The 13,350-nt window shown below is 41.6% G+C and overlaps 1 protein-coding gene across 6 annotated transcripts in view; it reads right to left on the bottom strand.

Moving 5' to 3' along the window:
• The window catches only part of TEX14 (testis expressed 14, intercellular bridge forming factor), a 137,040-nt gene that overhangs the window by 69,735 nt on the left and 53,955 nt on the right, over positions 1–13,350 (bottom strand). For all 6 annotated transcript variants that reach the window (XM_020991862.1, XM_020991869.1, XM_020991865.1 and 3 more), the window contains exons 6-9: positions 12,901–12,982; positions 11,393–11,523; positions 8,462–8,575; positions 5,172–5,295 (exon numbers count right to left, since the gene is read on the bottom strand). In XM_020991862.1, the coding sequence (XP_020847521.1) occupies positions 5,172–5,295; positions 8,462–8,575; positions 11,393–11,523; positions 12,901–12,982 (451 nt within the window). The remainder of the gene's footprint in view (positions 1–5,171; positions 5,296–8,461; positions 8,576–11,392; positions 11,524–12,900; positions 12,983–13,350) is intronic.

Here is a 13,350-nt window from a genome sequence, read left to right on the forward strand (position 1 = left end):
AGTTTCCTCATCCATAAAACAGGGGAATGGGTAGGATTAGATGGCCTCTAAGGTTCCTTTTAAAATCTATAATAATAATAAATAATATAATAAAAACTAAATTTAAAAATAAATAAAATATAATAATAATATAAATATAAAATATAATAATAAATAAAATCTAAAATAATAATAAAATCTACGAAACTATCTCCAGGTATGCCCCTATAGAAATGTCAGGGTCCCTTCAGGAGCCTAGTTCATTCCAAGCTACCTAGATTTCTCCTTTTTGTTCCCTAGAAGCCTGAAATAACAAATGTAACTAACATAAAATAAGCTCCAATTCACTAAACTGTATTTGAAAGGAGGTAATGCTATTATATTTTATAGGGGCATTATATTATATGCCCCCTAGTATATGGGCAGCTACATGGCTCAGTGGATCTTATAGGGCTGGGCCTGGAGTCAGACAGATCTGAATTCAAATCTGGCCTTAGATACGATACTAGCTGTGTGACCCTGGGCAAATCACTTAACCTCTGTTTGCTTTAATCCACTGGAGAAGAAAATGGCAAACCACTCCAGTATTTGCCAGGAAAACTCCATAGACCGTATTAGAGTGCTATGGTCCAGGGTACTGACACAACTGAGCAACCGAACAAATGCTATTATAACAGATTTCTCTTACTGGTGGCAGAGTGCCCCTATTAGTGAGATCACAGTTCTACCCAACCTTCACAGCCTTCATGACCAAAGTGGAACCTCTCTTTGAAGCTGAGAGCTTTTGTAGATCAGTGATAACTGCCCAGGGAAGAGGATGTCCTGACAAGCAAGATCAAGAATCCTAGGAATGGAGGGTGGAACCAAGATGGCAGAGAAAAGGCAGGGACTCTCCTAAGCTCTCTCCACAATCCCTCCAAAGACCTTTAAAATAATGCCCCAAAACAAATTCTGGAACAGCAGAACCCACAAAAGGATGGGGTAAAACAATTTTCCAGCCCAAGACAAGTTAAAGGTTGGCAGAAAAAGTCTATTGTAGCAGGATGAGAATGGAGTACAATCCAGTGCAGGCCTCACCAGTGCAGAGTGGGCTCCAGCAAAGCAGAAGCAGGCCTTGGGAGTGACTCAATCAGCAGTGGCAGTGGCCGCTTCTGGAACTCTCAGCCCACAGATGGTAAGGGGGTCGAGCAACTGGTCAGAAGGAGCTTACAGGGGTCTCTTTGCTGGCACTGGCAGCAGGAACTCTGTTGCTTTGCCCATACCTGGATTTCAGTTGTACTGCTGGGTGGCAGTCCCAGGGGAAGGAGGAGCACTAGCACACCAGAGCTTGTAGCTACATTGGAGCAGGGACCCTTGTCACAGTTCCAGGGCAGAAAAGAGTGCTTGTGGTCACTCACAGACCAGAGCACAGGCCAGGAGAGGAGTAAACACCTCTCCTTAGATCATACTACCTTGGAAGAACTGCAAACTTAACAGGTTCCTAGAAGTATCTTTAAAAACAGCTGCATATAGGGCAGCTGGGTGGCACAGTGGATAGAGCACCAGCGCTGGAGTCAGGAGGACCCGACTTAATACTTACTAGCTGTGTGACCCTGGGCAAGTCACTTAACCCCACTGCCTAGCCAAAAACATAAATAAAATAAAATAAAAAATAAAAATAGCTGCATAAAACCCCTGAAGCTTGTGACAGTGAGCCCTCCTCCCTGGAAGCAGAGCCCTACTTTAGCAGAGTTAAAAGTCAAGAAATAGGCTGGAAACATGAGCAAACAACAGAAAAAAAATTCTGACTGTAAAAAGTTACAAGGAAAAGCAAAACACACACTCAGAAGAAGACAACAAATTCAAAACTCCTACATCCAAAGCTTCCAAGAAAAATATGAATTGATCTTTGGCTATGAAAGAGCCCAAAAAGAATTTTAAAAATCAAGTTAAGAGAGGTAGAAAAAAATTGGGAAGAGAGATGGGAATGATGCAAGAAAATCATGAAAAAAGAGTCAACAGCTTGGTAAAGGAGATACAAAAAAATACTGAAGAAAATAACACCTTAAAACACAGAACAGGCCAAATGGTAAAAGAGGTACAAAAACCCAATGAATAGAAAAACCCCTTAAAAAGCAGAATTGACCAAATGGAAAAAGAGGCACAAAAACTAACTGAAGAGAAGAACTCATTAAAAAATAGAATTGGGCAAACGGAAAAGAAAGTACAAAACCTTACTGAAGAAAATAATTCCTTAAAATTAGAATTGAACAAGTGGAAGCTAATGACTCTATAAGACATCAAGAAACAATAAAACAAAACCAAAAGAATGAAAAAATAGAAGACAATGTGAAATATCTCATTAGAAAAACAACTGACCTAGAAATGTATCCAGGAGGGAGGCAGAAAAATTTGGAACTCAATTTTTAAAATTAATGTTGAAAATTGTTTTTATATGTAATTGGGGAAAAACAAAATGCTAAATTTTTTTTTAAGGCAATTGGGGTTAAGTGACTTGCCCACGGTCACACAGCTAGTAAGTGTCAAGTGTTTGGTCTGTGGCTGGATTTGAACTCAGGTCCTCCTGACTTCAGGGCCAGTGCTCTACCCACTGTGCCACCCAGCTGCCTCTTAATGCTAAATTTTTGAAAAAAGAATCCTAGGCATCTCTCTAGAGTGAAGAAGGGCATCTCGAACTATTATCACTTGAAGATGGCATCCCTTAAACTCACTTGACTATGACCTGCTCATTAGTCAGCCATCTATCTAGTTTAGCCATTCCTACGTTTGCTACAAAGATTGGCATGCACTGGTGAGCCTAGAAGAGTTCTGCTGTCTTGTAAATTTAAAAACTGGCATTCTGATTTAGCAACCTCCCTCTTAGAAGTTTGGCTACTGTGATTCAGTCCCCTAGAGAACCTGATTCCCTCTGCGTGGGTGGATAAAATCAAGTCCCTGAGTCAGTAGAACTGAGCACCACATTCTGGAATCTAAAGGAGGCCTAACATGAGTGAGGGCAGCGGCTCTCTCTCACTATCATCTTTGACAAATACAAGTCTTAAAAAAAAGTTTTAAAACAGAAACAAACACAAGAGATGGCACAAAGCAGGACATAATTAATTATAAACTAGTGAGTGCTTCAGAATTCACTGAAGGATCACAAACTGTTCTTAATGTACTCCAGATACAGTCAGTCAAGTCTATTGATAGAGGGGGAGGCTCCTATGTACCTACTGGGAATTGAGGGGCCCTGAAAGACCCATCTACCCCTAAGACTTGTCTCTACCAATCTATCAAGGTACCTGAAATATCATTCTTAAAATAAAAATTCTTACAGGTCCTCTGGGCGTGTGCGCACGTGCGCATTCTAGTTGGTACGGGGCACTATGCTATCTGGACTTGTTAATACATTAGCCAGCATACAAAGGAAGATTAATCATTTTATCTTATAAAGTTACTCAATACCTCCCACTTTCCCCTATCCCAGATGAGTCCTCAGAGTATTAGATACAGATAAAATTGGAAGGTCAGAGGGGGTTAAAAGCACAGGTTATTGCCTAGGCACAATGGGCAGTAGGGGGAATCATCTTCATTAACAGCATTAACAGGGATTCATTAAACACCCACCACTACCCAGGGGACTGTGTTAGGCACTATAGAGGGAGTGACAAAGAGATCAGCTACAGAGCAGCTGGGTAGCTACAGAGAAGTAAAAGAGAGGATCAAAGAACTGATAATCAAGTAGGAGAGATAAAACCCACACTCTAGTACATCACCCTACAAGTGAATGTATGGTAAGGTGAGTATCATAAGAAAAGGCCAAAGTTCTATACGAGTTTAAAGACAGAGGAAGTGCTTCCAGCTGGCAGTATCAAGGCAGGCTTCCCAGATCAGGTGGCATGGTGATGGACCTTGAAGGATAAAAAGATTTACAACAGCTGGAGCTGTAGGGAAGGAAGAGGCTGGGATTCTACACAGAGGGAAAAGCATAAGCAAAGGTTTGGGGTGGAACAGAGCCAGCCATCTTTAGGGAGTAAAGTAAAATAGGAATCCAGAAGACAGAGAGCTCTCCTGAACCAGACCATAATACATCAGACCTCCTGGGCAAGCAGAGGTGGGAAAGAAGCTGAAAGAGGGCCAAGGGACCAAAGAAAAGCTGGGAAGGGGAAGAAAAGCAAAGATAACCTTTAAATCTGCTCAGTGATAGCCACAGCCAAGAACATACAAAGAAAGTTTCCTTGAGGTAAGGGTAGCAACTTTGCTCTAAGGTCAATCAAAAGACACCTTCACCTGGTTGATGGAAGAGTGGGTTCCAGCAGGGCTGAAAAGTTACAGAAGTGAGTGGAGGTTGTTGAAGCATCTTACTACCTCCTTTCTGAGCACAAGCTTCACTTCCTCCTCCATGTCCCCTGTGTCCAACATGGCATGCCCTGGCAGCAACCTGGTCCTGGCCTGTTGTTCTGGGTAGGGCTGGTTTTCTGACAAGCTGAGCTACTTTGCTCTTAAAAGACCAGGAAGACAGCTGAGAATTTGAGGTGTTGGTGAAACTGGATCCTTGGGATCCTTCATCTAAGGTCTGACAAGGTATGATATCAAATACACTAAGTGATTACACTGAGGGAGTCTGGACTCGTGTTTCTGTACCTTGTGATCTAGAGCTAGACTAACACACACAATGAAAATGAAAGGAGACTTCATTGTCTTCCAAACTGTACTCAGCCAAAATGGAGTCTAAAAGGGCATGAGGGGTCAGCTTAGCACTATGCTGTGTGTGACAAAGACTGAGATTGACCTGGATAGATATGGTCTGTATCTGCTCTGTCTCTTGCTTTATGCATGCAGAAGCCAGATGTTACCATGAGTAGAGTGCAGCACCTAAAGTCAGGAAGGCCTGAGTTCAAATGCAGCCTCAGTCATTTAACTGCTATCTGCCTCAGTTTCTTTTTCCATAAAATGGAACAATAATATCACCTACCTGTTGTGAGGAGAAAAATGAGACTTTTGCAAAGTGCTTTGTAAACCTTAAAATGCCATATAAATGCTATCATTACCAATAACATAATACACACCTACCCAAAGGCCTAGTAAGTGGTGCCTTTCCAAACATGCATAAATGGAAATTCATTTTTTTTTTTGGAAGGGAGTAGGCAAAGGAGAAGAGACTGGAGCTGGGGGGGAAAAAAAGAAAGAAATCAGAAAACAAAGTTCTTTACCCTTTCATGTAGGATGCTGTACAAGGAGCCAATGTTAATCCGCTCATACACCAGACGAGTTTTTTCTAGATCCTGAGACAAACACACTGCCATCAGCTGCAGCAAATAGGGATGACGTAATTTACTGTGAAGGAGAAAAAACTTCAAAGATCAGGGATGTGAAAGGAAGTGCAAAAGGGTCTTTCTCCTTCCTTCTCCTCCTTGGCACTATTTAAACCATACAATCTCAGCCCCTCTTCTGCCCTGAGAAGAAGCCCAGCCCTGCCTGCCATCTCAGCATGCTCTGCTGCCTTTACAGATACCAGTGTAGATCTAAATTGACCCTGGATGAGAGATTTTACTTTTGCTTCCTCCTCTGCAAGAGGGTGAGAGGAGCAGGACCAAGAGTCTTTCCTATTCTGATCCAGCAACAGATTATGTCTGAAGAAACCTGCGCAACTCTTACTGACTATGCCCTAAGGATATACAAAACAATTCTGGGGAAGACTATGAAACCTCTAAAATTTTTAAAAATAATTTTCATATACATTATCACAATGAATTCTCACAATAAACCCGTGAGGTAATTATTATTGTCTTCATCCTCTCCAAGCTGCACTCCTGACTCTTTTAAACTTTCTCTATATGTCCCAGAAACCTCTTCACCCCTCACTTCTCACACACAAGTACCCTCCACCCTTTTTGGCCTTTCTCTCTGATTAGCTGTTTCTTCCTTGAAACTCCATTTTAAGGTGAGGCCCAGGCCAGCATGTCTTCACTTCTCTCCAAACTGCATTTTCGACTCTTGAATGTCTTCAGCCTGATTCCCAGTGCCTTAATTTCCCTGACCCGGCCAAAAAACAAAACAAAATAAAATCCACCCCTTCTTTTCAGCTCTTTTATGCACTGTCTTCTCCTTTAGAATGTAAGCCCCTTGTGGGCAAGAACTATCTTTCTTTTTGCTTGTAGTTGTGTTCTCAGTGTTTAGCAAGATGCTTGGCACTTAGTAAGCACTCAATTAATGCCTGTTGGCTTGATTTGACTATGAAGTATATAAAGTTGGTTTTGTTTAATCCCACTTACAGGTAAAGAGACCAAAATTCAGAGAGGTGACTCATCCACAGCGACACACAAAGTAGGGGGCAGAGCTGGGATTCAAATCAGACTTGTAGACCTCCAATCCAGTGTCCTTTCACTATATTACAATGATAAGGAAGACCAGGTGACTAGTCCCCTGGGGCGATGTGACTATATGGCTAGTGACTAGAGAACCTGAACTCAAAACCACATCTCCTGAGCACAAGGTCAGGTGCTCTCTCCATGACCACATCTCTCTTCTACATCACCAAGACAGAAATGCCCCTTTGCATCAGTACCAATTCTCATTTCCCAGGGTTCATATGCTCTCTTGGGCCTCCTTCTAAGACCCACTCAAGAGTTTCTGAACAGACAGACTCTCCTTCCCAGAGAAGATAATTCTGAGCTGCTGAGATACACCCATCTCATATAAATGAGGGAATCAACATTCTGAGAGAATCCAGGGTCCTCCCCCACCCCCTGCCAAGTTCAGTTACGGAAAGGTAGTTCCCCAAGGCCTGACCAGCCCTGGGCAAACTGAGAGCTGAATTCCTGGCCAGGCAAGAGCAGGGAGACCTGGCCTTACAACAACAACTAAACCTCAAGGCCCTAAAGATCCATAGAAGCATCCTGAGGGGGATCAGTGTAGCATTAGGGACATCATGGAAACGTTAGAAGCATATAGAACCTGGACGCACAGGGTTCACAAGCACCGATTACTAGAGCTGGAAGAGATCTCAGAGGTCTTCTATTCCAGGATGAGTCCTTTACAGATGAGGAAACTGAGGCCCATGGCAGTCAAGTAACTAGCACCAAGGACACACAGATAGTAAGAGTCAGAGGTAGAATTTTACCCTAGACCCTCTGACTTCATAGCCAAGGCTCTTTCCATTTCACTATACTGCCCCCTCACAGTCAGAAAAATAGCATGCCTATAAACTATGGTGTTGAATAACTGATCTCATGTGAGAAGACACTTTCTAACTTGCCAAATATCCTTGACCAGAGCCACCCCCTAAGGCACAGGCCAAGCAGGGACACCATGCTTGCTAACCCAGTTGCTGGTACCTGGGCAATAATTACTTAGGGAGGTAGATGAGAAAGAAGGCAGTTCTGCCAGCTGGGATTAAAAGAGATCTCAGGCTTTAAATTCTCCCACCCCTATGCACTAAGGCAAAGCAGGTGGGATTGCCCTTCCCTGTTTTTCAATTCAAAATTAAATTTACTCCTGTCTCAAATTCTGTATTTTTATCCCCACCCCCACTTTCAATGTTTTTCAAAATTAAACTTATTTTCTGCTTCAATGACACCTAATTTCACCTGAATACAATTGTTTATGCCCAATTTGCTCCAGGTCTACTTCTCACTGGAGATAGTCTTGAGCCCTGCATCCCTAACCCCTTGGGAGGAACAAGATCATAGATCTAGAGATAGAAAGGAAGTTACTTAGTCCAACCATCCTTGTTTTACAGATGAGAAAACTGAGGCCCAGGCGTTAAATAATCATAGCAGCAACTGATATTGATATAGCCCTTAATTTAAAGTTTGTAGATTGTATGTTGTATGCACATGATGTTGTCTGACCCTCAGCACAGCCCTTTGAGGTAGGAAGTTTGGGTATTACTATCTTCATTTTAGATTGTAGGTCAGAGGACCTGAGTTCAAATCTTGGCCTTGCCATTTTTGTGACCCTGAGCAAGTAACTTCACCCTGGGCCGCTTGGTTTCCTCCTCTGTAAAATGAAGGGGTTGAACTAGATGACTTTTAAGGTCTCTTCCTCAATCTAAACAGGCAGCTAGGTGTCACAATAGATAAAGCCCTGGGTTTAGAATCAGGAAGACTTCCTGAGTTCAAATCTGACCTCAGACATTTACTAGCTGTGGGACCCTGGACAACTAAGTCACTTAACCCTGTTGGCCTTAGTTCCTCATCTGTAAAATGAGCTGGAGAAAGAAATGGCAAAGCACTCCAGTATCTTTGCCAAGAAAACCCCCAAATGGTCAAAAAGAATCTGACGTGACTGAAATGACCCAACAACAACAACCCCACTCTTAACTCCATAATCCTAGATGGATTATTATATGGTCACATAGCCAACATCTAATCCAACTTTAGCACCTCCCCACTGAGCAATGTGGCCTCTTAAGGCTTGCTTAGCTATCTACTCTGACTTGGACACTCTAGTGGTATCTCAAGTCATGCCACACACTCACACCCTCATATTTGTCTCTTACCTACTATGCTCCTGTTCTGCAATCAACAAGTCAGCAAACCGAAGCTTACTGCAGTTTTGGTGAGTTGCAAAATTAAGTTCCTTCACGGTGACTCTACTGCTGTTCCACACCAGACTAAACAAGGAGTGAGAAAGCATTTTCAGTTAACTTTTCACAGAGCAGGCTGTTTCAGCTGAAATCCTGTTTCCTGACAGACGTGTCTATTACCTCACTTGGTACCTAGCATGGTTCAATAGGTGAACAATGATGATGACTAGTCACATCTATCCCTTCATTCTTCTTTACTGGATATTTGTATTAGTACCAACAAAAGAAAGGAAAGTATAACTCATTCTATCCTTAAAAGCCAGGTCATCTTTGTCACCAATCAGAAAGCACAAACGTTGTCCTGGGTACTGAGGTAGATACAAGCTTCTTCAAGAAACTGGTGGAAAAAAGTTCACAGCCAGAGTCTAGTAACAACAGGCAGAGGGAAGTTTCCAGGCTAAAAGGTCTGGAGCAACCTCCACGCACATCAGGAGTCTGGAGAAGGAAGAGCCAAGTAGGCTATCAGGGCACATGACTTCCAGAAAGAGGCTGAATGTGGGCTAAATCTAAGAGGGCGGATAGGATCTGAATAGGAGATGGGGGAAGATGGAATGTAAACTCTCTGCCATCAGATGTCTCCTGTTGTTTTCTTGTCTTTGTATCCCTTGTGCTTAGTGCCAGGGCCTTGGATTGATGCATGGTGGGAGCCTAAGCCTGGGAACATCACCTGTGGCTCCACAGAGAATGTAAACTACCTTGAGCAGTGAATAGAGCTCTGGCCTTGGAGTTAGGAGGACCTGAGTTCAAATCCAACCTCAGACACTTAACACTTACCAGCTGATTTTTATTCAATCAAGGCTTTGCTCAGTACTTCACGTATTTGGATAGCTTATGTTTTTTAAGGTGAGTCAGAGTAGAAACAGAACAAGCAGCTGACAAGTAGTGATTCTGGGCAAGTCACTTAACCCTGACCTCCAAAAAAAAGCAAAAAGAAAAAAAAAGTAAACAGCAAAAGAAGCCCCAACCATCCCATGTGATCCTCAGCCATTCCTGGCACTATGCCTTCTTTGTTCTGTTTCTATATAATACCTGGCCTGACTGGGATTGGTGCAGGGATTCATCATTTTGTCCTGCTGCTACCCAGGATGACTGGCCTCTTGTGAATAAACTCCCCCAACTGACCTAATTAAGCTTAATAAAACCTATTAAAAACCAAGTTGGCCTGGGCTCCTCTTTCTTCAGTATCTCACTATTGTCTCAGAGGGCCTACCACCCTACAATTGGCATAATCAGGGCAGAACAGATCTACCCCCTTACAAGAATTCAGGCAACCAACAGATGCTTATCAAAGGTATTCTGGATTCAAGGAGCAGCCACAATTGTGCCATGGGCAGGCTTTTCAGCTATTTGTTCTATTTCTGCTCTGACTCACCTTAAAAAACATAAGCTATCCCATTATGTGAAGTACTGAGCAAAGCCTTGACTAAATAAAAATCAGTCTGCTGACTCAACTACTTAGTATGCTTTATAACTTGGAAACTGTCTTAGGAGAATTGAGTTGTCATGTACTAAGGCTGTAGACAGACTTATTGGGATCTTTAGGATTTTTTGGCTATTTGCTTATGCCTTATATTCCTGACCTGTCCAGGCTTCCTCCTCTAAAGGTTATGGGAATATGAACAATTAATCTACAAGACCAGCCACAGGCTGAGCCAGAGTTAACTGATCCTTTCTTCTTCATTCTTTCAACAAATTATAATGTTTTAATATCTCCAAAGCATAGATATAGGAATGGAGGCAACAGAGGTAGTTGTTTCCCCACTGATTAAAACGCTAGGAAGTCCAAAGTCAGGTAAAGAAACAGGGAAGCAGATATCTAAAAAAAAAAAAAGGCCCTCTGAAGTTATAAAAGCCCAGGAACCAAGACATCATACTGGCTGCCTGCCCTTTATATATTCAGGAGGAATATCAGAGACAGAGAGAGATTCCATTCCCTCCATATTGTCATAGGACCCAATCAGTTTTGCTATGCTTTTAAATAAACCTCCTAGATATACAAGTTCAGTGGGGAATTGTCTTTTCATGTATCTAGCATGCTAGGAAACCTACCAAAAAACACATCCATTTGGAGAGCATTTGTTACTAAACACTGGTGATTGAAGAGAAGAGACTTCTAGCTTCTGAAAATTAGCCCCTCAAATTCAGAACAATGAATAGAAGCAAGAATGAGTTTTCTGAGTGCAGGGCAGAGGGAGAAGGATAATGAAGAGACCAGACAGGTCAATAACAGAGAACACATATTGGGAGTATAAGGGTATAGGGCTACAGGGGGAGCACAGGACCAGGTTATAAAAGGTGATGAAAACCAGGAGAGGAGTTTTCTGGATAAATGCTACCAATGTTTCTCCCAAGTCAAAGGAAGATGAGGGTTCTTTTAAAATAAGTGGAAATAAAACCTACTATTTGTTGTTCCTATGAAAATGGGGCCATTTGGTGGGGGAAAGAGCTGGCCCAAATGGTATTGCTATTTTATGTCTGATGATAGTGGCAAAAGGAAGATGGTCATGGATTTTTCAGTCAGGTCAGTTCTCTAGCTACAAATGAAAATACCTGAGATCTTTGTTAGAGACAATATCTTGACCTATTTCACCACTACAACTTGTACTGGATTTAATGGGTGACAGGAAAAGATAACGATCTGCGATGCTGCAAAACAAGAGAAGCAATACATAGCCTACATAGACGACAATAATGGTTTCATAAGGAATAAGGTTTCTTATAGTTGGGTAGAAACATCTGAAGTTTAAGAAAGACACATGCAGACAAATGATCTAAGATAATTCAATCTTCCTATGGTTTAGGAAGCAAATGTTCAGAGTGGACCCTAGGCACATTTTGACTTACTTTGTCATGACCATGTAGGGACCACTACTGAAAGAGAAGGTTGGTTCATCATCTGCTTGAATCACTTCCTTTTCTCCGACGACTGGGAGCGATCCCAAATAAGCCAGCTGTGTCCCTCCTGTGAGATAAAACTGAAGCCAAAACTTTCCCTCATAATGTGAAGAGGAAAAGAAAAAAGACTAAGCAATGTAAGTGTAAAAACTTACATAGTTTAAGGAATAGTACAATAAAAAAATACAGGGCCATTTTTAGAAAAGGAAAGGACCTTCAAGGTCATCTTACAGTTGAGGAAACTGGGAACCAGAGAGAGATGTGACTACCCAAGGTCTCATAGCCAGTAAACAGCTTAATCGAAATTTGGACCCAGCTCCCCAACTTCAAATTCAGCCCACTTTCCACTATACCACACTGCCTCATTATACTTACTCTATTTCTTTTTGTTTGTTTTTATCAATATCTTGTTTCTTACTTCATAATAGTTATCCCAAATATCCCTCCCTTTGCCCTTCCCAGAGAGCAAACCCATAGAACAAAAAGTATTGTTAGAGCAGAAAAAGAGTCAACCCAACTTGTCCACATACTGAAAAAGTCTGAAAACTTGCGTAATGTGTAGTACCTATGGACCAACCACCTGCACAAAGGGGTATATCAGTATACTCTTTCTATTTTAATATTTCCTAATGGTGTCTTTTTGAAGGGTATACTCTGGGGTCCAAAATAGCTTCTCTCACATCACCAATGATTCTCTTCTGTAAGTCTTGATTTAGAAAGAACTCTACAATTCATCACTGAACAATTCAGTGCCTACTATAAACAAGGTACCATGGGAAGAGCTAGGGATAAAAAGACAAAAATGAAACCTCCCTGCCCTCAAGGGATTTATGCAACCTGGGCCCAAGTAAGCAAACACAAAGTAGTATAAAGTTATTTTATAGGGAAGGGGGAGTGGTCAGGATATGTTCTGCTTTGAAGGGAGCTGAGGATCCCATGAGGTGGAGGGGGAAAGGAAGTCCATTCTAGACACAGAGGACCACTTGGGCAAAGGCAAGAGACAGGAGATGGAATGTGACATATAAGAAATAGCCAGCATGTGAATTTCTTTTTTTAAACATTTATTTATTTATTTTATTTTAGTTTTTGACATTCACTTCCATAAGATTTTGAGTACCAAATTTTTTCCCCATCTCTCCCCTCCCTCCACCCCAAGATGGCATGCAATTTGATATAAGCTCTACATATGCATTCATATTGAACCTATATTCACATCAGTCATGTTGTAAAGAAGAATTAGAACCAATGGATGAAACCACAAGAAAGAAGAAACAAACAAAAGAAGAGAAAAAAGACAGAGCAAATAATGTGCTTCAATGTTGGGAGGTGCATAGGGCAGAAAGAGAAAGGAAGGAGGAGCTGTGAGAAGGAACTAGCTTCAATACAATTCAATTTAACAAGCTTCATTTTTTAAGCACTTAACACTGACCAGCAGTTTGTCATTTTTAACACCTTACCTTCCCAAAACCAAAGCTGTAGATGTTTTTGGAAGAAACAATTCCAGGTTTGAGGAGGCGATTAGGGGAGCTGTCAGAGGTTCTAGAAATGTTGAAAAAAATGATTAGCTATCTGAATCCTGAGAAATGCTCCATGACTAAGTTTCCTGGCAGTCCAGTTCTAATACTACTTCTCACACACCACTCACTAGGCACACAAAATGTCCCACCATTTATTTGATGGGACCAGGATAAGGTTGAGAGAGCATCTTGCTCCCTGCTACCACTTCCAGGCCATTTTTCTACCAGACAGGTGCTTAAGCTGGGGGTTATAGATTTAACAGGCTCAGTGAATTTGGATGGGAAAAATTACATCTTTATTTTCACTGACTTTTTATTTCCTTTGTAATCCTATGTATTTTATGCATTTAAAAACATTATTCTAAGAAGGTTCCATATGCTTCATCAGAC

The sequence above is a fragment of the Phascolarctos cinereus genome, unplaced genomic scaffold (assembly GCF_003287225.1).
Source record: "Phascolarctos cinereus isolate Bilbo 61053 unplaced genomic scaffold, phaCin_HiC Scaffold_5;HRSCAF=322, whole genome shotgun sequence".
Lineage (NCBI taxonomy): Eukaryota > Metazoa > Chordata > Mammalia > Diprotodontia > Phascolarctidae > Phascolarctos > Phascolarctos cinereus.